General features: G+C 44.0%; 1 protein-coding gene across 1 annotated transcript; it reads left to right on the top strand.

Moving 5' to 3' along the window:
• Positions 1-439: 439 nt before the first annotated feature.
• ING3 (inhibitor of growth family member 3) lies at positions 440-27,527 on the top strand. Its single transcript, XM_073573370.1, has 12 exons — positions 440-624; positions 737-808; positions 5,587-5,687; positions 6,426-6,491; positions 18,175-18,271; positions 19,183-19,254; positions 19,331-19,450; positions 23,068-23,237; positions 23,321-23,511; positions 23,974-24,169; positions 26,731-26,769; positions 26,975-27,527. The coding sequence occupies exons 1-12, from the start codon at positions 597-599 to the stop codon at positions 27,089-27,091; spliced, it is 1,269 nt and encodes a 422-aa protein (XP_073429471.1). The 5' UTR covers positions 440-596; the 3' UTR covers positions 27,092-27,527.
• The last annotated feature ends 71 nt before the right edge of the window (positions 27,528-27,598 follow it).

Here is a 27,598-nt window from a genome sequence, read left to right on the forward strand (position 1 = left end):
AGCGTGATGCCAGGCAGAGTACGCCTGCGCAGGAGCACCATGGAGGACACTGTGTGGATGAAGTCGGATACTTCACACGACGGCGATCACAGAATAGGCGTCGGATCACGGCCGACGCCATGCCTGCCTGTCACCAAGTTTCAAAGCAGCGGAGGGAGGGTGTCCCTTAAGTTTATTATTTTTACCCAAGAGACTGGAAAACTCCTTTACGAAATTATTTTGGGCTAAATGCATTATTTTCTTTCAAACAACTCGATAAATACACAGATATACAGTAGGAAAAGTTACTGCTCGGGTGAATGGCTGCCATGCATGGAGCCTGTGGAGCGGCAGACCCCGTGTGCGGTAACAGCCAGGGATGCCTCAGCTGCTCCTGCTGCTACGCGGTTTATTATTGGGAGAGCAGCGCGCGCAGAGGAAATACACTACCCAGAACTCTCCGCGCCAGCCGACGTCATCACTCCTCGGAGCCTATCAGATCGTCCGCTGGCCGCCTTCTCTTCTCGCCCTTTGTTTTGTTGCTGCTGAGTAGGCGCCATATTGACTCGCAGTAATACACGGAAGCTGTAGTTTCTGTGGTGCCTTGAGAGAGAAAGATGCTGTACCTGGAGGATTACCTGGAGAGTGAGTATGCTGCCCGTGCGCCCGGACCGCTCCGCTGGACGGTCTGGAGCGGGTTGTGACCGTTGACGACGCTGCCTAATAACCGCCCTCTCCCCCCTCCCTCTCTCCACAGTGATCGAGCAGCTTCCCATGGATCTGCGCGACAGGTTTACGGAAATGAGGGAGATGGACTTGCAGGTGCAGAGTACGTGAGAACCCCCAGCCTTTGTCTCCACGCTGCAGCGCCGTGTAATGTCCACCAGTGCTGCAAGTGTGTAATATGCACTGCCGGGTCCCGTCATATCAGGGCTTGGCAGCAGGGGGCAGTGTGTAATATGCACTGCCGGGTCCCGTCATATCAGGGCTTGGCAGCAGGGGGCAGTGTGTAATATGCACTGCCGGGTCCCGTCATATCAGGGCTTGGCAGCAGGGGGCAGTGTGTAATATGCACTGCCGGGTCCCGTCATATCAGGGCTTGGCAGCAGGGGGCAGTGTGTAATATGCACTGCCGGGTCCCGTCATATCAGGGCTTGGCAGCAGGGGGCAGTGTGTAATATGCACTGCCGGGTCCCGTCATATCAGGGCTTGGCAGCAGGGGGCAGTGTGTAATATGCACTGCCGGGTCCCGTCATATCAGGGCTTGGCAGCAGGGGGCAGTGTGTAATATGCACTGCCGGGTCCCGTCATATCAGGGCTTGGCAGCAGGGGGCAGTGTGTACTATGCACTGCCGGGTCCCGTCATATCAGGGCTTGGCAGCAGGGGGCAGTGTGTAATATGCACTGCCGGGTCCCGTCATATCAGGGCTTGGCAGCAGGGGGCAGTGTGTAATATGCACTGCCGGGTCCCGTCATATCAGGGCTTGGCAGCAGGGGACAGTGTGTATGTACTGCCGGGACCCATCATATCAGGGCTAGGCAGCAGGGGGCAGTGTGTATGTACTGCCGGGTCCCGTCATATCAGGGCTAGGCAGCAGGGGGCAGTGTGTATGTACTGCCGGGACCCGTCATACTAGAGCTCGGCAGCAGGGGGCAGTGTGTATGTACTGCCGGGACCCGTCATACTAGAGCTCGGCAGCAGGGGGCAGTGTGTATGTACTGCCGGGACCCGTCATACTAGAGCTCGGCAGCAGGGGGCAGTGTGTATGTACTGCCGGGACCCGTCATACTAGAGCTCGGCAGCAGGGGGCAGTGTGTATGTACTGCCGGGACCCGTCATACTAGAGCTCGGCAGCAGGGGGCAGTGTGTATGTACTGCCGGGACCCGTCATACTAGAGCTCGGCAGCAGGGGGCAGTGTGTATGTACTGCCGGGACCCGTCATATCAAGGCTCGGCGGCAGGGGGCAGTGTGCATGTTAGGCTACTTTCACGTTTGCGTCTTTGTGCACAGCGCATCTTGCGCAAGTTGAGACCCATGCAAAAACGCATCATGCATTTTTGCATGCGTTTGCGTTTTTTATGCGCGTTCGTTCTCTAGGTGTCAAACCAGTGTCTACACGTTTACTCGTAAAACGCATGCGTACGCAAATGCAGGCATATACATGTCCATGCGCACGCCTGCGTTCCCATAGAGTGTAATGTGTTGTTATGACGTATTCCTGTGCGCAAGGGAACGCATGTTTCTTTTTTTTTTTTTACACCTTTGGACACGCCCAAAAATGCACCAGGTTGCGTCTGGCATGTCTAGACGCACACCTTGAAAAAACGCATGCACACAAAAACACAGACGAACGCGTGCAAGCGCAAGACCATGTGTACGCCATGTTAAACATAGGTACGCATGCGCACGATGCGCTGCGCAAAAAAATCTAATGTGTAACCAGCCTAAGCCTGGGTCTGTCATACCAGAGCTCAGCAGCAGGGGACAATGTGTATATGTACAGACAGGACCCATCGTACCAGAGCTCAGCAGCAGGGGGACAATGTGTATATGTACAGACAGGACCCATCGTACCAGAGCTCAGCAGCAGCAGGGGGACAATGTGTATATGTACAGACAGGACCCATCGTACCAAAGCTCAGCAGTAGCAGGGGACAATGTGTATATGTACAGACAGGACCCATCGTACCAGAGCTCAGCAGCAGCAGGGGGACAATATGTATATGTACAGACAGGACCCATCGTACCAGAGCTCAGCAGCAGCAGGGGGACAATGTGTATATTTACAGACAGGACCCATCGTACCAGAGCTCAGCAGCAGCAGGGGGACAATGTGTATATGTACAGACAGGACCCATCGTACCAGAGCTCAGCAGCAGCAGGGGGACAATGTATATGTACAGACAGGACCCATCGTACCAGAGCACAGCAGTAGCAGGGGACAATGTGTATATGTACAGACAGGACCCATCGTACCAGAGCTCAGCAGCAGGGGGACAATGTGTATATGTACAGACAGGACCCATCGTACCAGAGCTCAGCAGCAGCAGGGGGACAATGTGTATATGTACAGACAGGACCCATCGTACCAGAGCTCAGCAGCAGCAGGGGACAATGTGTATATGTACAGACAGGACCCATCGTACCAGAGCACAGCAGCAGCAGCAGGGGGACAATGTGTATATGTACAGACAGGACCCATCGTACCAGAGCTCAGCAGCAGCAGGGGGACAATGTGTATATGTACAGACAGGACCCATCGTACCAAAGCTCAGCAGTAGCAGGGGACAATGTGTATATGTACAGACAGGACCCATCGTACCAGAGCTCAGCAGCAGCAGGGGGACAATATGTATATGTACAGATAGGACCCATCGTACCAGAGCTCAGCAGCAGCAGGGGGACAATGTGTATATTTACAGACAGGACCCATCGTACCAGAGCTCAGCAGCAGCAGGGGGACAATGTGTATATGTACAGACAGGACCCATCGTACCAGAGCTCAGCAGCAGCAGGGGGACAATGTGTATATGTACAGACAGGACCCATCGTACCAGAGCACAGCAGTAGCAGGGGACAATGTGTATATGTACAGACAGGACCCATCGTACCAGAGCTCAGCAGCAGGGGGACAATGTGTATATGTACAGACAGGACCCATCGTACCAGAGCTCAGCAGCAGCAGGGGACAATGTGTATATGTACAGACAGGACCCATCGTACCAGAGCTCAGCAGCAGCAGGGGACAATGTGTATATGTACAGACAGGACCCATCGTACCAGAGCACAGCAGCAGCAGCAGGGGGACAATGTGTATATGTACAGACAGGACCCATCGTACCAGAGCTCAGCAGCAGCAGGGGGACAATGTGTATATGTACAGACAGGACCCATCGTACCAGAGCTCAGCAGCAGCAGGGGGACAATATGTATATGTACAGACAGGACCCATCGTACCAGAGCTCAGCAGCAGCAGGGGGACAATGTGTATATTTACAGACAGGACCCATCGTACCAGAGCTCAGCAGCAGCAGGGGGACAATGTGTATATGTACAGACAGGACCCATCGTACCAGAGCTCAGCAGCAGCAGGGGGACAATGTGTATATGTACAGACAGGACCCATCGTACCAGAGCACAGCAGTAGCAGGGGACAATGTGTATATGTACAGACAGGACCCATCGTACCAGAGCTCAGCAGCAGGGGGACAATGTGTATATGTACAGACAGGACCCATCGTACCAGAGCTCAGCAGCAGCAGGGGGACAATGTGTATATGTACAGACAGGACCCATCGTACCAGAGCACAGCAGTAGCAGGGGATAATGTGTATATGTACAGACAGGACCCATCGTACCAGAGCTCAGCAGCAGGGGGACAATGTGTATATGTACAGACAGGACCCATTGTACCAGAGCACAGCAGTAGCAGGGGACAATGTGTATATGTACAGACAGGACCCATCGTACCAGAGCACAGCAGTAGCAGGGGACAATGTGTATATGTACAGACAGGACCCATCGTACCAGAGCTCAGCAGCAGCAGGGGGACAATGTGTATATGTACAGACAAGACCCATCGTACCAGAGCTCAGCAGCAGCAGGGGGTCAATGTGTATATGTACAGACAGGACCCATCGTACCAGAGCTCAGCAGCAGGGGGACAATGTGTATATGTACAGACAGGACCCATCGTACCAGAGCTCAGCAGCAGCAGCAGGGGGACAATGTGTATATGTACAGACAGGACCCATCGTACCAGAGCTCAGCAGCATGGGGACAATGTGTATATGTACAGACAGGACCCATCGTACCAGAGCTCAGCAGTAGCAGGGGACAATGTGTATATGTACAGACAGGACCCATCGTACCAGAGCTCAGCAGTAGCAGGGGACAATGTGTATATGTACAGACAGGACCCATCGTACCAGAGCTCAGCAGTAGCAGGGGACAATGTGTATATGTACAGACAGGACCCATCGTACCAGAGCTCAGCAGCAGCAGGGGGACAATGTGTATATGTACAGACAGGACCCATCGTACCAGAGCTCAGCAGCAGGGGGACAATGTATATGTACAGACAGGACCCATCGTACCAGAGCTCAGCAGTAGGGGGACAATGTGTATATGTACAGACAGGACCCATCGTACCAGAGCTTAGAATTATATGAGTGTTCACTTTGAGCTGATAATTTTGCATTTAGAAATACCCAATATTAAATATAATGAAACAGCATAATATGCTTACACGAAGTTCAAGCCCCTACATTTGCAATCCTTTCATGTTGGGATTAAATGCATTGGTAAGCAATAATACTGATTATTATCTGTGTTATTACACTAAGTTCAGCCAAGCCTAATGTGCACTAGATGGTGGGGAAGAAAAGGAGCAGGCATACTAACGCCAAACAGGTCTGACCATTCATTGTCCCTCACCGAGGACACATGCACACTTGTTTTTAGATGTGATGGCTCCTTTTTGCTCTCTTTCTGAACACTTGTGTGATCCTCACATTCCATAGTTCTAACTGCATCTTTCACTGTTGATGCTATTTTAGAACCGGAGATTTTGCTTCAAGTTGTGAAATATTTTTCCTTGCTGCAGATGCCATGGACCAGTTGGAGCAACGCGTTGGTGAGTTTTTTGCCAATGCTAAGAAGAATAAACCAGAATGGAGAGAAGAGCAGATGACATCGATCAAAAAAGTAAGTTCTCTCCATGTCTTTCTTAACCGTCAGGTTTTTCCCTTAGGTTGTAAGGTAGTGTAAATGGAGCTGCTTATTGGCTTCATGCACTTGCAGGCTAGATCCATTCCTTTTAGTAAGGCTGCGTTCTCACATAGTGGATTTTTTTGCCTGCAGTTATTAGAAATGGACATGTAGCTGCGAATTGTGCATGAGTCCTGGCCTATATGTGTAGACGCGGCTTTGACGGTGCCGCTCACATGATGCACAATTGCCCTTGGATAATTTTTGTGTTTTCTTGAAAAAACGTAATAAAGACATGGATGCACACAGGGCATCACAGCAAAACAGGTGACTATCTGCTAACCTGATTACTTTCTACTGATTGTAAAGCAGCTGTGATCACCTGGATTAATTGGATTTTCTAGTTTCAGAAAAGCTCTGTCCCCATGTAGCAGGTTGTTTTAGACCCTCCTTGGGTCCAGCACTGGGTCTCCATAACTGCTCCCAGTGTCTGTTACTGTCTGAGAGGAGATGTCACATTGACAACACCACATCCAATCTGTCATGCCTGTGGTTTGTGTAGTCTACAAAGGCAGAGTCGCTGAGCCTACAGATTGGCGCAGCAATATGACTTTGGCATGGCGTGAATCTAATGTGTTGCCAGCGTATTATACATCAATGAAGAGTTATTACATAGGACTTATTATATCAGCTATCTGTAAGATGCTGATCTGTAACTGATTCTTTTTTCTTCAGGATTATTTCAAAGCTCTGGAAGATGCTGATGAGAAAGTACAATTAGCAAATCAGATTTATGATTTGGTAAGTACAAACTGGGAAAAAAAAAAAAAAAAAATTATATGTGCATGCGTGTTAAAGGGAATCTGTCACCCCATTTTTGCCCTATGAGATGCGGCCACCGCCATCAAGGGCTTATCTACAGCATTCTGTAATGCTGTAGATAAGTCCCCTTTGTAACCTGAAAGATAAGAAAAACAAGTTATATTATACTCACCTGGGGTGCGGTCCAGGTCCGATGGGTGTCCAGGTCCGGCGCCTCCTATCTTCTAGCGATGACGTCCTCCTCCTTGCTTCATGCCGCGCTCCTGCGCAGGCGTACTGATCTGGCCTGTTGAGGGCAGAGCAGAGTACTGCAGTGCGCAGGTGCCAGGAAAGGTCAGAGAGGTCCGACGCCTGCTTACTGCAGTACTCTGCTCTGCCCTCAACAGGCCAGATCAGTACGCCGGCGCAGGAGCGCGGCATGAAGCAAGGAGGAGGACGTCATCGCTAAAGATGGGAGGCCCTGAACCACCCCCACGTGAGTATAATATAAATCGTTTTTCTTATCTTTCAGGTTACATTGGGGGCTTATCTACAACATTACAGAATGCTGTAGATAAGCCCCTGATGGCGGTGGCCGCAGCTCATTGGGCAAAAATAGGTGATAGAAGGGATTAGCCTTTAACAATATTGACATGTCCTGCACCATTTTTTTGTTTGTGAATTTAAGTTTTTAACTAATTCTAAAGAAACCTGGGAAAGATGCCATACCTAGAACATGCTTCGTTTAAAGAGAAGCTGACAGATTACACATGCTGCCCGATCCACGGGTACTGTGTATCAGACACTGGCCTCATCGCTCAGCCAGTTGTGCTGACTCTGAAACGCTGCGGCGTTAAAAGCCGTCCAGGAACAAAGCTGTACATGTGACTTGTCGAGAAGGCCAGTTCCTGGTGGCTTGTCCACACCTTGCTCCTCTTGAGTGATGGATCTCTCCCTGCTTGACACCGGGGCCCAAGCCATGCTGCAAGACTAGTGAGCTAACAGGTTTGTGGCTACTTCTCCCCACCCTTTCCCCTGAAGTAACTGGTTTCTTACTGTATGTGGATTTAGGGTGAGACCTGTCAAGTCATTGGAAGTGAGCTGGTAGAATCCACCAGAGTCCCGCCTGTCCGACTAGTTTCCAGCGTGAATCAGTCCCTGACGGCATTTAAAATACGCTTTTCTCTGAAATGCCGCAGCATTTTAGTGTCAAATATGCGTGGCTGAGATCATACAGAGTGCCTAAATACATGGTGCTTGTGAATTGGGCAGCATGTATCAGCCGTCAGGTCCTCCATGCTCCCAGAACCACCAGCAGTTGTCTGCCCATGTAAATCCCCTGCCTAACAGTCATTGTATTGTATTACTCACAAAAACAGCTCTGTAGAAAAAGTATTTCTAAAGCCCATTTTTATGTAAATGAGGGCTTTGACTAGTCGAGGGGGCATTAGTGTCCCCAGACTAATTGGTCAACTTAGATGTTATTACACCCTGTTGGCGTGATAACATAGTTTACAAGCGCTGGCATCATCAGAAGCGCAATACTTGCCTCGTGCATGCGTGCGGCTTCTTCCCCCCCCCCCCTCTCATCATTGATCTTCTGAATCCAGGTGTACACCTCCCGGGTTCAGAGAGGAGCACTGGACGTGATCGGAAATCTTTTAAAGTCATAAATGGACTTTAGAAATACTTTTTCTAAAGATCAGTTTGTGTGTAATGTAATACAGGGACTGTTAAGGGGGTTTTACACTAAGCGATATCGCTAGCAATATCGCTAAAACGTCACTGGTTTTGTGACGTTATAGCGATATTTCTAGCGATATCGCTATGTGTGATACTTACCAGCGACCGGCTCCCCCGCTGTCCATCGCTGATCGCGCGAGAATGTCCGGCTCCATTTCTCGTCGGGCACTTCCTGCTGAGACTTCCTGCTGTGACGACGAGCGACGCGTGGACGCGGGCGGGAGGACATGTGGATCGCTGTGTGTGAAAGGTGAGTATCGTGCGCTGCGTCGCTGCTGCATCGCTGTGAGATCTTTCTGTATGAAAGCTCACTAGCGATCATTTAGCGATGCACCAGCGATCCTGACCGGGTCGGATCGCTGGTTGGATCGCTGGTGCATCGCTAAATGTAAAAGGGCCTTTAGGCAGGGTGTTTTAGATATGCAGACACAACTACCTGAGGTTCTGGGGGCACGGGAGACCTGACAGGTTCCCTTTAAGGGAAAAAAAACATTCAGGATACACATGGAGTATTTTTGGGCAGAATTTACATGTAGTGCCGAAGTTTGTTAGCTATGTTAATAAGTTTGTTTTGCAGCTAAAAAATATTAGTTATTACTGTAATATCTACAGAGTGTTATTCAAAAGTTCAGACATTGTGGCTTTAGGTGCATGTGTGTTTCTTCCTCCACCCGCCGCTTAATGGGGCTATTTTGCTAAAGGTCTCCAAGGGCTTGTTAAGATAAGTCCAGGACAATGGACTTGTAGCTCTCCTGCCCTCCCTCTGTATTTCCGGTGTCTCTTTTATGTGTCTTGCCTTTCCTGGTCTTTCTGGAGCACAGCTCCCAGCACTGACTGCATTTGTAATCTGAGAGCAGCATAAAGTAGCAACAGAGACCCTGATTCTAGCAATATGTCACTTGTTTTGCTGCTTTCTGTAGTTTTGATAAAATCTCTTCAGCAGGAGATTATTAGGAGAGGATTATTAAATCTGCTGTTATGTAGTTCTCGATATTCATAACTGACAGCTTTCTGTGTACACTGAGCAAAGTCAGAAAGCTATTGATCAGTGGTGAGGGTGGTGTCATACAGAGCTCCGCATTCATAGAACTGGTAGATCTGACATTGATCAGATGTTGGATGGGAGCATTTTTTTTTTTTTTTTTTTGTTTGTTACTGCTTATACTGTATATACAAAGGAACAGCGGGTGCTGCTAAGAGCTGATGTGTGGTGGTGCTGAGTGTTATTGAACAGCATTATTGCAGTGGAACAATTCTTTAAGTGTACACCATCTATTAGTTGACTTTGGTCAACTAAGTTCCACTAAAATATGTTGCGCTTTTAGACTGCACACTTTTTCTGCCCACTTTGTGATATGCCTCACTCCTTGGTCGAGCTTGTCTAGAACTAGAACATGAATAAAACAGTGTGTTTTGTCAATAGTTTGACAATAAATGGCTTCTCCCAACCACTAACCATGAGTGGAGAAAAAGTTTTGGTGCTATCATTCATATTATCTGTAAAAAGGCCAGGAAAGCAAAAATTCTGTTGGGGTATGAAAACTTTTGAGCACAACTGTATATCTTGCCCATACCTTTCATCACCTGTAAGGCAGTATATATCGGCTAGTAAAGTAAAATTCCTTTCCTGGAATGTAAGAGGTCTGGGGGACTCCTCATAGAATGCAGATATTATGGAATGCATTCGGGACCTCCTGCCAGCAGTAGTGTGTCTACAGGAGGTACATTTTGAGATAAACAGCAGTGCGTGTATTACGTATTCGTGGATCAGTCATAGCTTCCACTCCACGTTCTCAGGCTATTCTAGAGGGGTCCGCATACTAGTGCACAGATCTATCCTCTTTGAACTCAGATGGGAAGTTCCTTTACAAGGGGTTTGAGGAATAGAACGGGTACAATAGTCAACCAGCCTGACTACCCTGTTTCCCTGAAAATAGGGGCAGCACTGTGCCTGCTAATATAAGGGCCCCCTCCCCTCCCCCGAAAATAAGGCATACCTTGTTCCGTGCATGGGGCATGCAGTTGTCTCACTCCCGCTGTCCGGTGCCCGCCACTGCAGCCGCGCTGTTCGCAGGAGTTAATCACAGCCTTGGAGCTGTGTGCCGATCTCCGCCCATGAGCCTTTCGCCAATCTCAGCGCAGGAACCATGGGCCAGCTGATGTCATCCATAGCCTCTGATGGCTCCTGCGCTCTGATTGGCCCAGGGCTCCTGCGCCACCAAAGCACTGAAAGCAGCACCGCGGAGGAAACCAGTAAGAAAGTGTGTGTGTCTGTGTATGGGTGTGTGTGTACGGTACACACATGGAAGGCTGCAGTGGGATGATGGGAGACTGCAATACTGTACTGTAGAATGATAGGGGTGCTGTATTGAGGACTGTAAAGGGATGATGAGGGCTGCAATGGGATGATGGGAATATTTGGGGCTGCAAAATGATGATGAGCAAGACAGGGAGGGGGGGAGCAGGTGAATAAGCCCCGCCCATCGGACTGGACAGCGGCAGTTTACATACATCTGAACCAATATAAAAAAGGTATTTATGCATGAAAGGTGCGGGGTCAGGGGGAAGCAAAAGTACTAAGAGAATCCTTATGTGACACACAATTGAATGATATCATTATGATATCTCAAAAAAAAGGGGTGACAGATTCCCTTTAAATAGTCATCTGCAGTTGGAGTAATTACAAATGGATGTGGCATCTATGGCAAATAACATTGCCAGGGTTGGACAGGCTCCCCACGGAGATTTATAATAAAAAAAAACAAAAAAAACCAAACTATATTACCTCAATTATTGACTACTTTTCAGGATGCACCCGAAGGGGTAGGGGTAACGCTAACCTCGTTCAATACAAGAGGCAGTGATTGTAGTTATACTTAAAGGGGTTTTCCTGTGAACAAAAGCTCATTTTATTCACTAGATCTTGGCATTAAAATAAGTTACACATCAGGAATTGATTATAAAATGTTCCTGTGCTGAGATAATCTTATAAATGTGTCCCTGCTGTGTACAGTGTAATGTCTGTGTCTGACTGCAGGAACATGGTCTGATCATACCACAGCTCCTGACTTGGGAAGGAAAGAAACGAATATACAGACATGACAGGGTGTCATAAATTCTTTTTGTCGGGTAAAACGTGTGCCAATCAGCTGTGATCCCATGCTGTGATGTCTGTAGTCTGTGTTTTTTTTTTTTTTCCTTCCTCCCCTGCCCAGGAGCTGTGGTATGATCAGATCATGTCCCTGTACAGTCAGACACAGCCATTACACAGTACACAGCAGGGACACATTTATAAGATTATCTCAGCACAGGAACATTTGTTTTTATAACATCCAGTTGTGAAAGTTATTTTTATTCCAAGATCTAGTCTGCTACTCCTAGATTCCTACAGACCCATATCCTTGTTACCCATGGATATCAAAAATATGTCGACATTTCCGCCCTACACATTAAATAATGTAAGACATACTGACCTACAGGGTTTTACGCCTGCTAGATCCACAGCTGTCAATATCTGTAGACTATTTTGTAACCTCCAGCTGCAGATGGACAATGATGGGTTATATGCTCGCTTGATGCCGCTAAGGTGTTTGACTCTATTGAATGGAAGTTTCTATGGGCAGTTCTGGAAAAATTTGGTGTGGGCTCTACAGTCATGGCCAAAAGTTTAGAGAATGACACAAATATTATATTTTCACATGATCTGCTGCCCTCTGGTTTTTCTGTGTTTGTCAGATGTTTTTATCACATACAGAAATATAATTGCAATCATATTATGAGTAACAAAAGGTTATATTGACAGTTAGAATGAGTTAATGCAGCAAGTCAATATTTGCAGTGTTGACCCTTCTTCAGGACCACAGCAATTCTCCCTGGCATGCTCTCAAACAACTTCTGGATCAAATCCTGACTGATAACAGTCCATTCTTGCAAAATTAATGCTTTTATTTTGTCTGAATTTGAAGGTTTTTGTTTGTCCACCCGTCTCTTGATGATTGACCACAAGTTCTCAATGGGATTAAGATCTGGGGAGTTTCCAGGCCATGGTACCAAAATCTCTGTTTTGTTCCCAGAGCCATTTAGTTATCACCTTTGCTTTATGGCAAGGTGCTCCATCATGTTGAAAAAGGCATTGTTGATCGCCAAACTGCTCTTGGACGGTTGGGAGAAGTTGCTCTTGGAGGACATTCTGGTACCATTCTTTATTCATGGCTGTGTTTTTAGGCAAGACTGAGAGAGAGCCCATTCCCTTGGCTGAGAAGCAACCCCACACATGAATGGTTTCAGGATGCTTGACAGTTGGCATGAGACAAGACTGGTGGTAGCGCTCACCTGGTCTTCTCCGAATAAGCCGTTTTCCAGATGTCCAAAACAATCGAAAAGGGGATTCATCAGAGAAAATGACTTTACCCCAGTCCTCAGCAGTCCACTCCCTGTACCTCTTGCAGAATATCAGTCTGTCCATGATGTTTTTTCTGGAGAGAAGTGGCTTCTTTGCTGCCCTCCTTGAGACCAGGCCTTGCTCCAAGAGTCTCCGCCTCACAGTGCGTGCAGATGCACTCACACCTGCCTGCTGCCATTCCTGAGCAAGCTCTGCACTGCTGGTAGCCTAATCCCGTAGCTGAAACACTTTTAAGAGACGGTCCTGGCGCTTGCTGGTCTTTCTTGGGCGCCCTGGAGCCTTTTTGGCAACAAGGGAACCTCTCTCCTTGAAGTTCTTGATGATGCGATAGATTGTTGACCGAGGTGCAATCTTTCTAGCTGCGATACTCTTCCCTGTTAGGCCATTTTTGTGCAGTGCAATGATGACTGCACGTGTTTCTTTAGAGATAACCATGGTTAACAGAAGAGAAACAATGATGCCAAGCACCAGCCTCCTTTTAAAGTGTCCAGTGGTGTCATTCTTACTTAATCATGACAGATTGATCTCCAGCCCTGTCCTCATCAACACCCACACCTGTGTTAATGGAGCAATCACTGAAACGATGTTAGCTTGTCCTTTTAAGGCAGGGCTGCAATGATGTTGAAATGTGTTTTGGGGGATAAAGTTCATTTTCTAGGCAAATATTGACTTTGCAAGTAATTGCTGTTAAGCTGATCACTCTTTATAACATTCTGGAGTATATGCAAATTGCCATTAGAAAAAAAATGAAGCAGTAGACTTTGTAAAAATTAATATTTGTGTCATTCTCTAAACTTTTGGCCATGACTGTAGTTTTATTTCATGGATTAAAATGCTTTATGGGGAGCCGATGGCTAGAAGAAGGGTAGGTGGGCGTCTTTCTCCGTCCTTTGTATTGGTTAGGGGAACGCAGCAGGGATGCCTTTTGTCTCCCTTGTTCTTCGTGCTAGTTATTGAACCATTAGCTGCAATTGTTAGAAAACATCCGGATATAGTGAAATTCCATAGGGGAGAAAGTTGCACTCTATACTGATGACACTTTACTATTTCTGGCCAAAGCTTCCAGTTCCCTATCAGCAATGGAGACAATTGAAAATTTTGGAAGATACTCGGGCTTAGTGATCAACTGGAACAAATCTGTTTTACTTCCACTGGTCAACACAGATAATAGTGTACCTCACTATACTAGCTCAGGTCTACATGTGGTCTCTGAATGTAAGTATTTAGGCATCAATATAACAGAGTAAATGATTCCAATAAATTAAACCTTAATCCATTATTAATGAAGTTTTAAATGTACAGTAAGTTGGAAGCCTGCTCCAAACGGCGATTATCAGTGGTGGGGTGTGCTGACTTGGTTGCCACAGCTATTCTATGTGTTAGGTAATTCCCCAGTATGGGTAACCCAGAGACATTATTTTTTTTTTTTTTTTTTAAGGTTGAACGTGCATTCAGGGATAGAATTTTGGAAAGACAAACTCTGCAACTGAAGCTAGAAACATTGCAAACAAATAAAACAATGGGGGCATTACATTAGGTTTATTGTATTGCAGCTCAACTCCAGCATATCTGTGGGTGGGATGACCCTGGGGGTTTTGGGGGAGATCGATGTCTTTTACTTCAGCATCATTTTAAGTCAAATAAGTTGTATGAGGCGCTAGAGGCACATAAATTTAAAACCTCTGCAAGTAAAAGTCCAACTAAGCTGTTAATACACAAACTTTGGACTGTGAGAAAACTACAAGGCATATATGGGATTTTGCAGTTTACATAGTTATAGGATACCATATGGCTCTCCAGTATGTACCAATTACAAGGTTTTAGAAATTGGAGCTTAAAGTGGTTGAAAAGATTCACCCATGCATTAATAGGTAACTCGATTAAGGGATTTTCACAACTACAATGTGAATTTGGGCTAGGCATGTGTATCTGGCAAGGGTTTCACTCTAGATAATTGTGTGCGTCAAAATATTTTAACAGAGGTTATTTCACATAGCTCTAGGGGTTTGATTTCTTTACTATACAACATGCTCCTGGATCTTGTCCAAACACAATACCCTGTGCACTCAAAAAAAGAAAAAAAAAAAAAAATATGCCCTATTGGAGAAAAACATTGACTAGAAATTTTAGAAAGAGTCCACAGTTGTCCCTAAGTGAATCCTATAGATTTTATCATTTATAAGTATTACATCATCTGTATAGGACTCCTCAATTTCTACACAATATTGGGTTTCGGCCCAGTCCTATTTGTTCTAGGTGTAAAGTATATTCAGCAGATATGATGTGGACGTGCCCCAATTTGGAGTCCTTCTGGAAAGGAGTACTACCAATTATTAATAGTTTATTCAGCCAATGTGGATCCCTCACCTTTGTATGTATATTGAGACTTGTTGAAGATTTGATCACTGATGAACATCAAGATAGCGGTGTCACGTATGCTTTATATGGCTAGGAATTTAATAGCTCAGTTGAGTATCAGATCAGTCGGCCACAATCCCAGAATTTATAAAAAATATTGTCTGCTAAACCTGGAAAGAGGCATTTACAGTGGGTACAGAAAGTATTCAGACCCCTTTAAATTTTTCACTGTTTCATTGCAGCCATTTGTTAAATTCAAAAAAGTTCATTTTTTTTTTTTTTCTCATTAATGTACACTCTCCACCCCATCTTGAATGAGAAAAAACAGAAATATTGAATCTTTTGCGAATGTATTTAAAAACGAAAAACTGATATATCACATGGTCATACGTATTCAGACCCTTTGCTCAGTATTGAGTAGAAGCACCCTTTTCAGCTAGTATAGTCTTGAGTCGTCTTGGGAATGATACAACAAGTTTTTCACACCTGGATTTGGGAATCCTCTGCCATTCTTCCTTGCAGATCCTCTCCAGTTCTGTCAGGTTGGATGGTGAACGTTGGTGGACAGCCATTTTCAGGTCTCTCCAGAGATGCTTGGGTTTAGGTCAGGGCTCTGGCTGGACCAGTCAAGAATGGTCACAGAGTTGTTCTGAAGCCACTCCTTTAGTTTATCTGCATGATTAGGGACATTGTGTTGTTGGAAGGTGAACCTTCTGCCAAGTTGAGGTTCCAGAGCACTCTGGAAGAGGTTTTCATCCAGGATATCTCTGTATTTGGCCGCATTCATGTTCCCTTCAATTGCAACCAGTCGTCCTGTCCCCGCAGCTGAAAAACACCCCCATAGCATGATGCTGCCACCACCATGTTTCACTGTTGGGACTGTATTGGGCAGTTGATGAGCAGTGCCTGGTTTTCTACACACATACCACTTAGAATTATCACCAAAAAGTTCTATCTACGTCTCATCAGACCAGAGAATCTTATGGGAGTCCTTCATGTTTTTTTTTTTTTCGCAAACTCTATGCGGGCTTTCATATCTTGCACTGAGGAGAGGCTTCCATAAAGGCCCGACTGGGGCTGCAGTGATAGTTGACTTTGTGGAGCTTTCTCCCATCTCCCTACTGCATCTGTGGAGCTCAGCCACAGTGATCTTGGGGTTCTTTACCTCTCTCACCAATGCTTAACTCCCACAATTGCTCAGTTTGGTTGGATGGACAGGTCTAGGAAGACTTCTGGTGGTCCCAAACTTCTTCCATTTAAGGATTATGGAGGATACTGTGCTCTTAGGAACCTTGAGTACTGCAGAAATTTTTTTGTAACCTTGGCCAGATGTGTGCCTTGCCACAATTCTGTCTCTGAGCTCCTTGGCCAGTTCCTTTGACCTCATGGTTTTCATTTGGTCTGACATGCACTGTGAGCTGTCAGGATTTATGTAAAGAGGTGTGTGGCGTTACAAATCTAGTCCTATCAGTTTAATTAAACACAGCTGGACTCCAATGAAGGAGTACAACCATCTCAAGGAGGAGCACAAGGAAATGGACAGCATGTGACTTAAATGAGTGTCTGAGCAAAGGGTCTGAATACTTATGACCATGTGATTTTCCAGTTTTTCTTTTTTTTTAGTATATTTGCAAAGATTCCTACATTTTTTTTTTTTTTTTTTTTTTTTTTCAGTCAAGATGGGGTGTAGAGTGTGCATTAATTAGAAAGTAATGAACTTTTTTGTATTTACCAAATGGCTGCAATGAAACAGTGAAAAATTTTAAAGAGGTCTGAACACTTTCCGTATCCTCTGTACCTATAAAGAGGAGCGGTACAATCACTAAGGCTGTGTGCCCACGATGCGATTTTTAAGCATTTTTGCTGCGATTTTCGGCGCGAAAACGTTTAAAAATCTTGTACATGACGCACCCCATGCATGCCTATGGCATTCCGCACATGCTGTGCTAATGCTGCGCTTTTTTCCGCGGCGGAATCGCATCGCGGAAAAAATCGCACCATGCTCATTCTTTTGTGCGAAATCGCAAAGAATTGCCGCGATTCCGCACCCATGGGAATGCATGAGAATCGCTTACTTCCCGCATGTGGCTATGCCCACCATGCGGGAAGTTAAGCGTCTCATGTGCGGTTGGTACCCACGGTGTGGAGGAGAGGAGACTGTCCTCCAGGCCCTGGGTACCATACCCCTGTAAATAAAAAAAATAAAAAAAAAATAGGGGTATATTTACCTTCCGACGTCCCGCGCTGCCATCCCGGGCCTCAGCGTTCCCAGTAATGCCTTGCGGCAAGGTCCTGTGACGACGTGGTCTCGCGAGATCACTATAGTAACGCGAGACCAACGTCATCACAGGTCTTACAAGGCATTGCTGGGAACGCTGAGGCCCGGGATGGCAGCACGGGACGTCGGAAGGTAAATATACCCCTATTTTTTTTTTTTTTCCCATTTTTAACATTTTATCTTTTACTATTGATGCCGCATAGGCGGCCTCAATAGTAAAAAGCTGCTCACACTTGTCAAACACTATGTTTGACGAGTGTGACCAACCTGTCAATCACTTTCCAAGCGATGCTTCAAATCGCTTGGAAAGTGCTTGAGAAAATCGCGGCAAAATCACGCAGAAAAAGCCACGCGATTTCTGGGAAGGAGTCCGGTTTTCATTGTGCGTTTTAAAACGCTACGTGGGCCCATAGCCTAAGTCTGATAACTTGTGAGCGCCATGGATTGATGGTTCTGGCTTGTCGTCTAGAGAATTGCAGAGATTTCATATGGGCCTATTTTAATCTGTCACCACACATTCTTGTAATGCATAATCAATATTCTCAAACGTTTTAAAATGCAAAATATATATATTTTTAATTCAGCATCTAACTGCTTATTCATGTGAAAACTCTCAATTTGATGCAGAACTGTGGATCATTACTGAATCATTACATATTTTTGTCATTGTAAAAGTGATGTATGCTGGGGGGAGGGGCTGGGGATTGTTTTTGTAGATCTGTAATGTTATTTACAAAAATCGTAATCTAAATAAAAAATGTTTGATTTTAAAAACATATACTGTTGCAGGAGTCTAATAATAATCCTGAGGAGCAGTTAGGTTTTTGATGTCTTGACGCTATTTTGGGTATTGAAGGTCCATCTTGTTGTAACTAATTTCTTTTTCATGATTTCTATTACAGGTAGATCGACATCTGAGAAAACTAGACCAAGAACTGGCTAAATTCAAAATGGAGCTGGAAGCTGATAATGCAGGAATAACAGAAATACTGGAAAGACGTATGTACCGGATCAGAATTATATTGGTTTTATGCAGATATTGTTTGAAAAATTCCCCAATGTTCTCAGAATAATGGAACCAGTTTCAGGTAGAAATAACTGCAGGTTCTGTTACAATTTACAAAACGTTTTGGTCAATTTACCAAGACAGGATACTTGGCGGAAGGACTATTCTTAATGTTTGGTTCACAGGGGCTGATATTGTGGCGCTCGTTTAATGGCAATCAACTATATAGAAGTAACGTACTGTCTTTTTTAAATATTCTGACAAGCATTGATGAGACAGGATAAAATATAGTATCATGTTTACACTGGGTGATATGCTGCCAACAACGATTTTTTTTCTTATGCCAGCATAGTAATAATAATAATCATCTTGATCAGCTAATGAACTGTTGGCTCATTTGCTGATTGATGGCATTTTTTCACGGGCAGATAATTGGAAACAAACCTTTTATATATGTTCTTAGGTTTGCCAATTTTCATTCTATTTTTTTTTTTTTCTTTCATGTATATTTGAAAAGGATTGTGCAAACTTAGTCCACTGGGTGTCTGATGGTTGTCATGTTCAGTGTGTAGTGTTTTCTCCAATCCCAATGACAAATCAGACAGAAGAGTAAGATGGTGTGTAAATCCATATTATTATGTTATTGATGTGGGTATTGTGGCAGCAGTTGACACTGGCTTAGTCAAGAAGCCAGGAAAAGAGAGTACCTGCTGTTTTCTCAATCTTTGCAGTTTGCTGGACTGCTTAGTGGTCATAGTTGGAACATGTTCTTAGAATACTGCGGGCATCTGCAATATTGTGGAAGAAAAATGAAGTTTACATTTTGATTGTCTTTATCATTTTTAAGTTGTTACTGTATTATTAAATTACTATTTTTATATTTGATTTTAATGATTTTCCATAGGGTCTTTGGAATTGGACACGCCATCGCAACCTGTCAACAATCACCATGCGCATTCCCATTCTACAAGTGAAAGTAAGTATCAAGCAAGTACACGATTAAAAAAAAGAAATAATCTATGATGGCTGTTACATAGACTGTCTGTTTCTAGAGAGGAAGCACAATCCATCATCCCATCATTCTACTACAGACCATGTTCCAGAGAAGAAATTCAAGTCTGAGGCATTGCTGTCAACGCTTACATCTGATGCTTCCAAAGAAAACACTCCAGGCCAGTATTAATATTTACTAGTTTAAGACGGTACACTTAGGCTGTGTGCACACGCTGCGGTTTTTGCTGCTGTTCCGCTGCGGTTTTGGCCCTGCGGAACCGCAGCAGTTCCGCAGACATGGTACTTTACCATGTTAGCCTATGGGTTTTCAAACCCGCAGTGCTCGCGCTGCGTTTTTTTTTCCGCGCGGTTTTGCTGCGGTTTTTTTTTTCCGCAGCATGTCAATTGTTTGTGCGGTTTCCCACCTTTAACATAGTAGAGGTGTGAAACCGCAGGGCAAAACCGCAGGCCAAAACGCAGCAAAACCGCAGGTCACTTTACCTGCGGTTTTACCTGCGTTTCCGCGCGGAAAAAAACGCAGCGGAATCCGCAACGTGTGCACATAGCCTTATGTAACTCGGGAGATTACGCCTAACAAAGTAGTTATGTAATTTAGCCTTTGTGGTATTCTGACTTCTATTTTATGAAAGGTTTAGAACACTTGATGTTAGTTATTATTTTCTCACTTGGTTCCTGAAGCATTTTTACCCTTAAAACCACCAATATCAAAACTGATGCACAAACTGTCATAATTTGAGGTAATATAAAATCTGCAGACTTAAAGTGGCATTCCCATCTCCAAGGTCATATTCCAATATGTAGTAGGTGTGAGACAGTGAGGGAAATCATATACGAGGGTTCTGTATCCCCTGAGATGCGCATAGAGGCATATTGAACCCACTCGAGTTCATTGTAATGACAGCCGCAGCTGTAGTTACAAAGCAAAATAAGTGTGGACTTGGTCAAGCTATATGACCAGGTCAGGTATAGGAAAACCTCACATGGGCTTTTAGTTTTGGAGAGATCTATAGGATTGGTAGAAGGATGGGTCTCTCCCTCCACTTCGGGCTTTGGTAGTGGCACATGTCCAAGATTACCATTTAAGCTTTCAGTTTAGGTCTGGGTGTGTCCGTTTTGGTTTTGCAAGCAGCAGAATAGGAAGCTCTGTGCAAGACAAGTCTGTATGAGACTGAACACAGGCCAGAGACTCTAAGCCACTGATGCACACACGAGCGATACGGTGGTGCCGTCGCCCAAGGCAACAACGTTTTACGGACTGTGAGGGACAATCCAGCTGTGATCTGGTGGACCATGTTTGGTTTTTTTTGTTGTAAGTTGCCAAAATAAAGACTTTTAAGTTGGACTAACCTGGGTGACTGCCTCATTACCGCACTGTGTGAATACCGCTACACACATAGGTGTAATAATATTACCAAATGCCTCCAAATTCTTCTGATTCACGATGTTGCTTTCCCCATGCAGGACATTGCAGTAGCTTAGATATCAATGGTTACGACCACTAACAACTAACTGACTGTCACTGTGAGTTGTCGTAACCATGGCTACCTAAGCTACTGCAGTGTACATGGGGTAAGCGACATAGCGAATCAGAAGAACTAAACTACATTTCTAACTGGAGGCATTTACTAATATTACTGGTTTCACAAGCTGCGGCTGAAAAGTCCAGCCACCCTGAGCTGTTGCAGTCTTTTTATGGCTCCTTACACAATCCATTAATTTGGTAGGAAACCACGGTTATGCTACAAGAGGCATAACCTTAACATTTTCATGACCGGGTTATTTTTTGTTTTTCCTTCATTTCCAAGAGCCATAACCTTGTGAAATTCAACAATTGTTTTTTAGTTACCAACTTTGATTATATGGTAGAACTGACCTGGTTATGATTCTCTGGGTAATTACAATTACACAGATACCAAACATGTATAGTGTGGGTTTTTTTAAGACGTGAAAAAAAGAAATGGAAAAGTTGTTACCGTTATATATGAGAGATTTATTTATAAATATATTATATTGCTGATTTCAAAAACCTGTAACGTTTCCATTTTCAGGATATGTTGCTGTGTAATGACTTATTCTTTGCACCCTTCCCAACCTTTTTGCTGATAACATTTTGGGGTAGAAACGTAATTCTGGCATGTCGAGATTTATTAGTTCCATTAGTTGGTCGTTTGGACTATACAGAGCAGTGCTTCTGCACTGCTACAGTATGTATAGCGGAAATCATGATCTATAATAAACTCTGGCTTTCAAAGGCGAATCGTCATGACAAGCACATAGGTCGTCAGCACACACCCAACTGTCATGACAACCCATCGGCAGGGGCGTGCCAATGGGCATGTTGAATGACATGCATCCCACCAACCCACTGATGGGTACCAAATGCCGATCAGAGATTGAAAGTGACATTTAACAAGTCATGGACACAACATATAGCATATTATGTTATAAAGGGGCTAAAGGAAATCTGTCATCAAGTTTTTGCTACCCTATTTGAGACCAGTATCATATAGGGGTAGAGACCCTGATTCCAGCGATATGTCACTTGTAGTTTTCTTTCGAAAATTTGTGTTCTCTGCTGCAGATCTAGCAGTTCTCTGAATGCTGAGCTCTGTATAACCCCACCCGCACAGATTGGCAGCTTTCTGTGTACACTGTGCATTGGCAAAAAGCTGCTCATTAGTGGTGGATTCACAAGGCTCATGAGTATTGAGGACTACTTGACAAGATTACTAGTCCTCTAGCGATAATTTCCTGCCGAAGAAATAGTGTGGATGGCGCTCATAGGAATGCTATATTTCTGCTACATATAGGCGATCTGAGCATCGCCTATATGTAGCAGAGCCGATCAAGTATGGCATGCTTCTAGCAAGTGTTTAAAATTAAAAAAAAAACAAAACAAAAAAAAACCCCATAAGTTTAAATCACCCCCTTTCGCTCCAATCAAAATAAAACTATAAAAAAAAAACATATCAAACCTACACATATTTGGTATGGCTGCGTTCAGAATCACCCGATCTATCAATAAAAAAAAGGATTAACCTGATCGCTAAACGGCATAGCGAGAAAGAATTAAGTTTTTTTTGGGCACCGCGATATTGCATTAAAATGCAATAACGGGCAGTCAAAAAGCGTATCTGCACACAATTGGTATCATTAAAAACGTCAGCTCGGCATGCAAAAATTAAGCCATCACCCGACCCGAGATCACGAAAAATGGAGACACTACAGGTCTCACAAAATTGCGCATATTTATTTATTTTTTTTAAGCAAATTTTGGAATTTTTTTTTCACCACTTAGATAAAAGATAATCTAGACAAGTTTGGTGTCTATGAACTCATAATGACCTGGAGAATCATAATGGCAGGTCGGTTTTAGCATTTGGTGAACCTAGCAAAAAAGCCAAACAAAAAACAAGTATGGGATTGCACTTTTTTGCAATTTCACCGCACTTGGAATCTTTTTCCCGTTTTCGAGTACACTACATGGTAAAACGAATGGTGTTATTCAAAAGTACAACTGGTCCCGCAAAAAAGCCCTCACATGGCCATATTGATGGAAAAATAAAAAAGTTATGGCTCTGGGAAGAAGGGGAGTGAAAAACGCAAAACCCAAAAATGCTCCTGCCATTAAGGGGTTAATGATCTGCTTTGTGACATTCCTCTATATCATGGTCATTGTTATGGTTGTTTTATAATTGCAGTGTTTGTGAAACAATTCTTTGTTGAACCCTCTTATGTTTTTTTTTTTCCTCCTTTTTTTTCCTCCCTATGACAGGTTGTAGAAATAATATGGCTGCTTCAGCCACCACTAATGTTTACAGTGTGAACTCCTCTCAGCCCCTTGCATCCTACAACCTTGGCTCACTCTCTGCCGGAGCCGCAGCTGGGGCAGGAGCTGGTGCTATCACAATGGCAGCTGCTCAGGCGGTACAGGTGACTGCACAGGTCAGCTTTTATTCTTTTCACACCATTATTTTATGCTGCCATCATAAAGATTGATTTTAAGACCCTGTTGTATCGGTACACAGATGAAAGAGGGTAGAAGAACTTCCAGTATGAAAGCTAGTTATGAAGCATTTAAAAATAATGACTTCCAGCTCGGGAGAGAATTTTTGTCTAGGGACTCGACAAGCTACTCCTCTTCAGCACTGGCTTCCACACTGACACAGACGTTGACGTCTTCAGCCACAACAGACTCGCGAAGTGGACGAAAAAACAAGTGAGAGTTCATTTTATTTTGACTTTGTTCATGTGCAGCTCTGCTGAAATGATTATGAAAGCTAAATTGTGAATAGTGAATCCTGAAAAGTACATCTCAAAATCTGCAAATGGCAAATAATTCATATTTATTACTGCCCTCAAACAATTTTCTAGTAATGTACATTTATTTATGAACTATAGCTGGAAATTCCTGAACAGCCTTGAGCCAGCCAAAAATGTGGAATAAATGGATGCTGCTCATTGCAAGTTTAGGTTTTATTTTGTTCAGCCCAAGATGCTCCAAATAGATTGAAATGTTTGGCTATGTAATAAATTTGGCTAATACATTTCACTTTTCCCCCCTCCATCCTTCACCTAGACTGGCATATGAATAGCCAGTCATAGTAAATGTGCTCCCATAAGGTTTTTGATATATTAACGTGACTAATTTACATCTACTTTTTTTCCCCCCTGTATTAAGGAGCAGCAATAAATCATCAAGCCAGCAGTCATCATCCTCTTCATCCTCCTCTTCTCTATCTTCTTGCTCGTCATCATCCGCTTTGGCCCATGAACTGTCTCACCAACAGACAGCAGCTATTCCAGAAACAGATTCTAATAGCCAGGTTGATTGGACGTATGATCCAAATGAGCCCCGTTATTGCATCTGTAATCAGGTCAGTAAATTACTGCAGTGGTAAATATGGCAAGAATTGTTACATCTATATTTTAGATGGTTGGTTGTAAAAAGCCATTCTAGGAACAGATTTGTTAGTATAATGCTAATTTCAGTCAGCTGTAATACAGGGGTTGGACAAAATAATGGAAACACCTGGAAACATCAACAAAAGTTAGTTTAATATGGTGTAGGTCCACCTTTTGCGGGGATTACAGCCTCAATTTTCCGAGGTATGGATTAATACAAGGTGTGAATGGTTTCCAAAGGAATTTTAACCCATTCAGTTAAAACACCCTCCAGTTCTTTGAGTGACGATGGCGGCAGAAATCAACGTCTAACTTGAATCTCTAAAATAGACCATAAATGCTCAATAATGTTGAGGTCTGGGGATTGTGGGGGCCAGATGAGATGCTCAACTTCATTAGAATGTTCCTCGTGCCATACTTTTAACGATTCTAGCTGTATGAATTGGTGCATTATCATCCTGAAAGATGGCGTTCCCCTCCGGGAACAGTGCTTGAACCATAGGATGCACTTGCCCAAAATGCCTAAATAATCGCCGCTGTTAATTCTTCCATGAAGGGATATCATTGGCCCGGCGGATCTCCACGAAATAGCACCCCAGATCATCACAGAACCTCCACCATGTTTTACGGTTGGGAGAAGGCAGTCTGGATGGAATGCTTCTTTCGGCTGTCTACAAACGTACACTCGGCCAGAGGTCGGAAATAGGGTAAACGATGATTTGTCTGAGAATATCACGTTTCCACTGTTCGAGGGACCAATTCTGGAGGTTTCTACACCACTCTAAACGCTTGGAAACATTTGTCATTGAGAGCAGCGGTTTTCGAATTTCAGCTCTTCCGTGGAATCCAGATTTGTGCAGCTCCCGACGAACAGTTTTCATGGAAACTGGGTTCTGTAGGTGTTCATTGAGCTCAGCAGTGATTTTCGGAGCCGTGGTCTTGGGATCCTCTCTCACAATTCGCTTTAGAGTCCGACGGGCTCTCTCAGTCAACTTCGACTTTCGGCCGGACCTGTGCTTTGCTGCGGACGTTTTTCCTTCTCTTTCAAACGCAGTCATTACTTTGGAGACAGTACCTCTTGACACGCCAAGCATTTGGGCACTTTCTGTTACCCTAGCGCCTGCCATACGAGCACCAACAATTTGGCCTCTTTGAAAATCCGAGAGGTCTGCCATTGGTATCAGGTTCTCATCAATGTTCTTACAATTTTGCAAAACAAACAGTTAATTTACATACACATATCACGTAACACAAATAATCAACTACAAAACATTACCATATGTCACGGTTTGCATGTTTATAACATGTTCGAAGATTATGATGCCAAAACGTTAGGTGTTTCCATTATTTTGTTCAACCCCTGTATGTCTGCAACTCCCAGACTAGAGTGGTTCTGACTATCATTGGTTCTCTGATAATTCAAGTTTGTTTCAGAGTAGTATTGCATTATGAAATTGACATAACTTGTTCCAACAGAGTACACCTTTTTCATCCAAGCATAAAATCAGTGATACATTTTAGATCTGTGGAGGTCAGATTGGATCCCAACTGATCGCCAGAACTGAGCACTTTTATCCTTATTAAAATAGTGTCAGTGTGCATGCTCGACTAACCCACCATTAATTCTTTATGGGATTGAAGAGTGCTCAGTTTTTTTTTTTTCCGGACGTCCCATAGCAAATGAATGGAGTGAGAGTCAAACATTTGGACTTCTGCTCCATTCTAATGAAGATAAAAATTTACATTCTGGCAATCGTTGGAAGTCCTCGGCCCATTAATCAGCAGTTATCACTGTTGCTTTACCTGTATGTGTTATAGTAACTAGAAATGAACAGATGGCTTTGTGTAACCATGATCCAGGTCCATTCTCTCTCTGGTCATGGACAGGAGTTACTTGAATTTCCTGAAACTCTGGGTTCCTTGGTGTGTGTGTTGATTCGGTGGCCTGGCATCATGTGAGTGACATGTCGCCAGCCAAAGCAGAGCCTGGGATCCCAGAGTGTAAGGAAATTAGCCCCGCTACTGTCCACAGCCAGAGAGAACTGACCTGGGCCATGAACTAGGGTTGCACAAAGTGATCTGCTCATCTCTTAATAATAAATATTGTCTAGTGTGTCTAAAATAATAAAAAAAAATGTAGAACTTCCACAAATGAATCAATTTTTAATATCCATTTTGTTTACTTTAGATATGTGTCTCCATAGTAACAGACTACAAACCCTGCAGTCGTACTTCCATCTGTTCACCGTTTTATTGAGAACAGTTCGCAGTCAGTATGACTGCGGCCTTGTCTACTGCTATGGAGGTGGCTTGTTTCATTTTAGATGCACTCGAAGAATAAAGATAATTGTGTCAGAAGATGACCTACTCTTCTAGGACTAGTTGACTAAGTTCTAATAGCTGGTTTGTGTCTGGGTAAAATCCACCTACATTTGAACTTTTCATCTTCCCCACACTTTTTTTAATGTCCAAAATTCATAGTAGCTTTTCAGTTATCTTTTTTATTTATCAAGTTGTGAATCTTTTGTTCTAGGTCTCCTATGGTGAAATGGTGGGCTGTGATAACCAAGATGTAAGTGTTCCTACTTTCTGTATATTCAGCCAAACATGTACAGTGTTTTGTCTGGGAAATCTAGAGTCCCACATTTCCAATACAATTTGTAGAATTGATGCTGGTTTTTATACTTTTTCCCTCTTAATATATATGTAGTTTGCTTGCTCCCTGTATAAACCCCAACTTGCTTCCAGTATCACTTGACATCTGTTTTCTATTTCAGTGTCCAATTGAATGGTTCCATTATGGATGTGTTGGATTGTCTGAGGCCCCTAAAGGCAAATGGTATTGCCCACAGTGTACCGCTGCTATGAAGAGGAGAGGAAGCCGACACAAATAGCAGTCATACAGACTTTTAACATGAATACAAAAGCTTTTTGATACAACGTAACGTTACAACAGTCGGGCTGCTTTGTCACCTGGTGTACTGAACCGAACACTACTCCAGTGGCTCAGCACCTCGAGATTTCTATGTATTGAATCACATTTCTGTCCTTCAAGGATTTCAATATGTTGTTGTTTTTTTTTCCAATTTCTGTTTACATTTATATATCAGAGATTTCTCTTGCATGAAATTCCAGGCTATGTATGACTATTCTCCTCCCGTCAGAGTATGCCGTCATTTTTACACTTTGTAAACATGTTTGTTTCCTTTTGAAACAAATTTCAGCTGGCTGATGAAATGGTAGTTTTTGGGCTGGAATCCATTGTATGTGTACATATTTCATTATTATGTCATGTGAGGAATAAAATATTAGCAAAATGTACTACCCTAACTTGTGTAACTATTGTCATTTTTATCAGATGTAATTTGTGTTACATGGTAGATACATTGGTAAATAAAGCA

This window comes from Dendrobates tinctorius, unplaced genomic scaffold (assembly GCF_039654945.1).
Source record: "Dendrobates tinctorius isolate UK_male_01 unplaced genomic scaffold, ASM3965494v1 ptg000035l, whole genome shotgun sequence".
Taxonomy (NCBI): domain Eukaryota; kingdom Metazoa; phylum Chordata; class Amphibia; order Anura; family Dendrobatidae; genus Dendrobates; species Dendrobates tinctorius.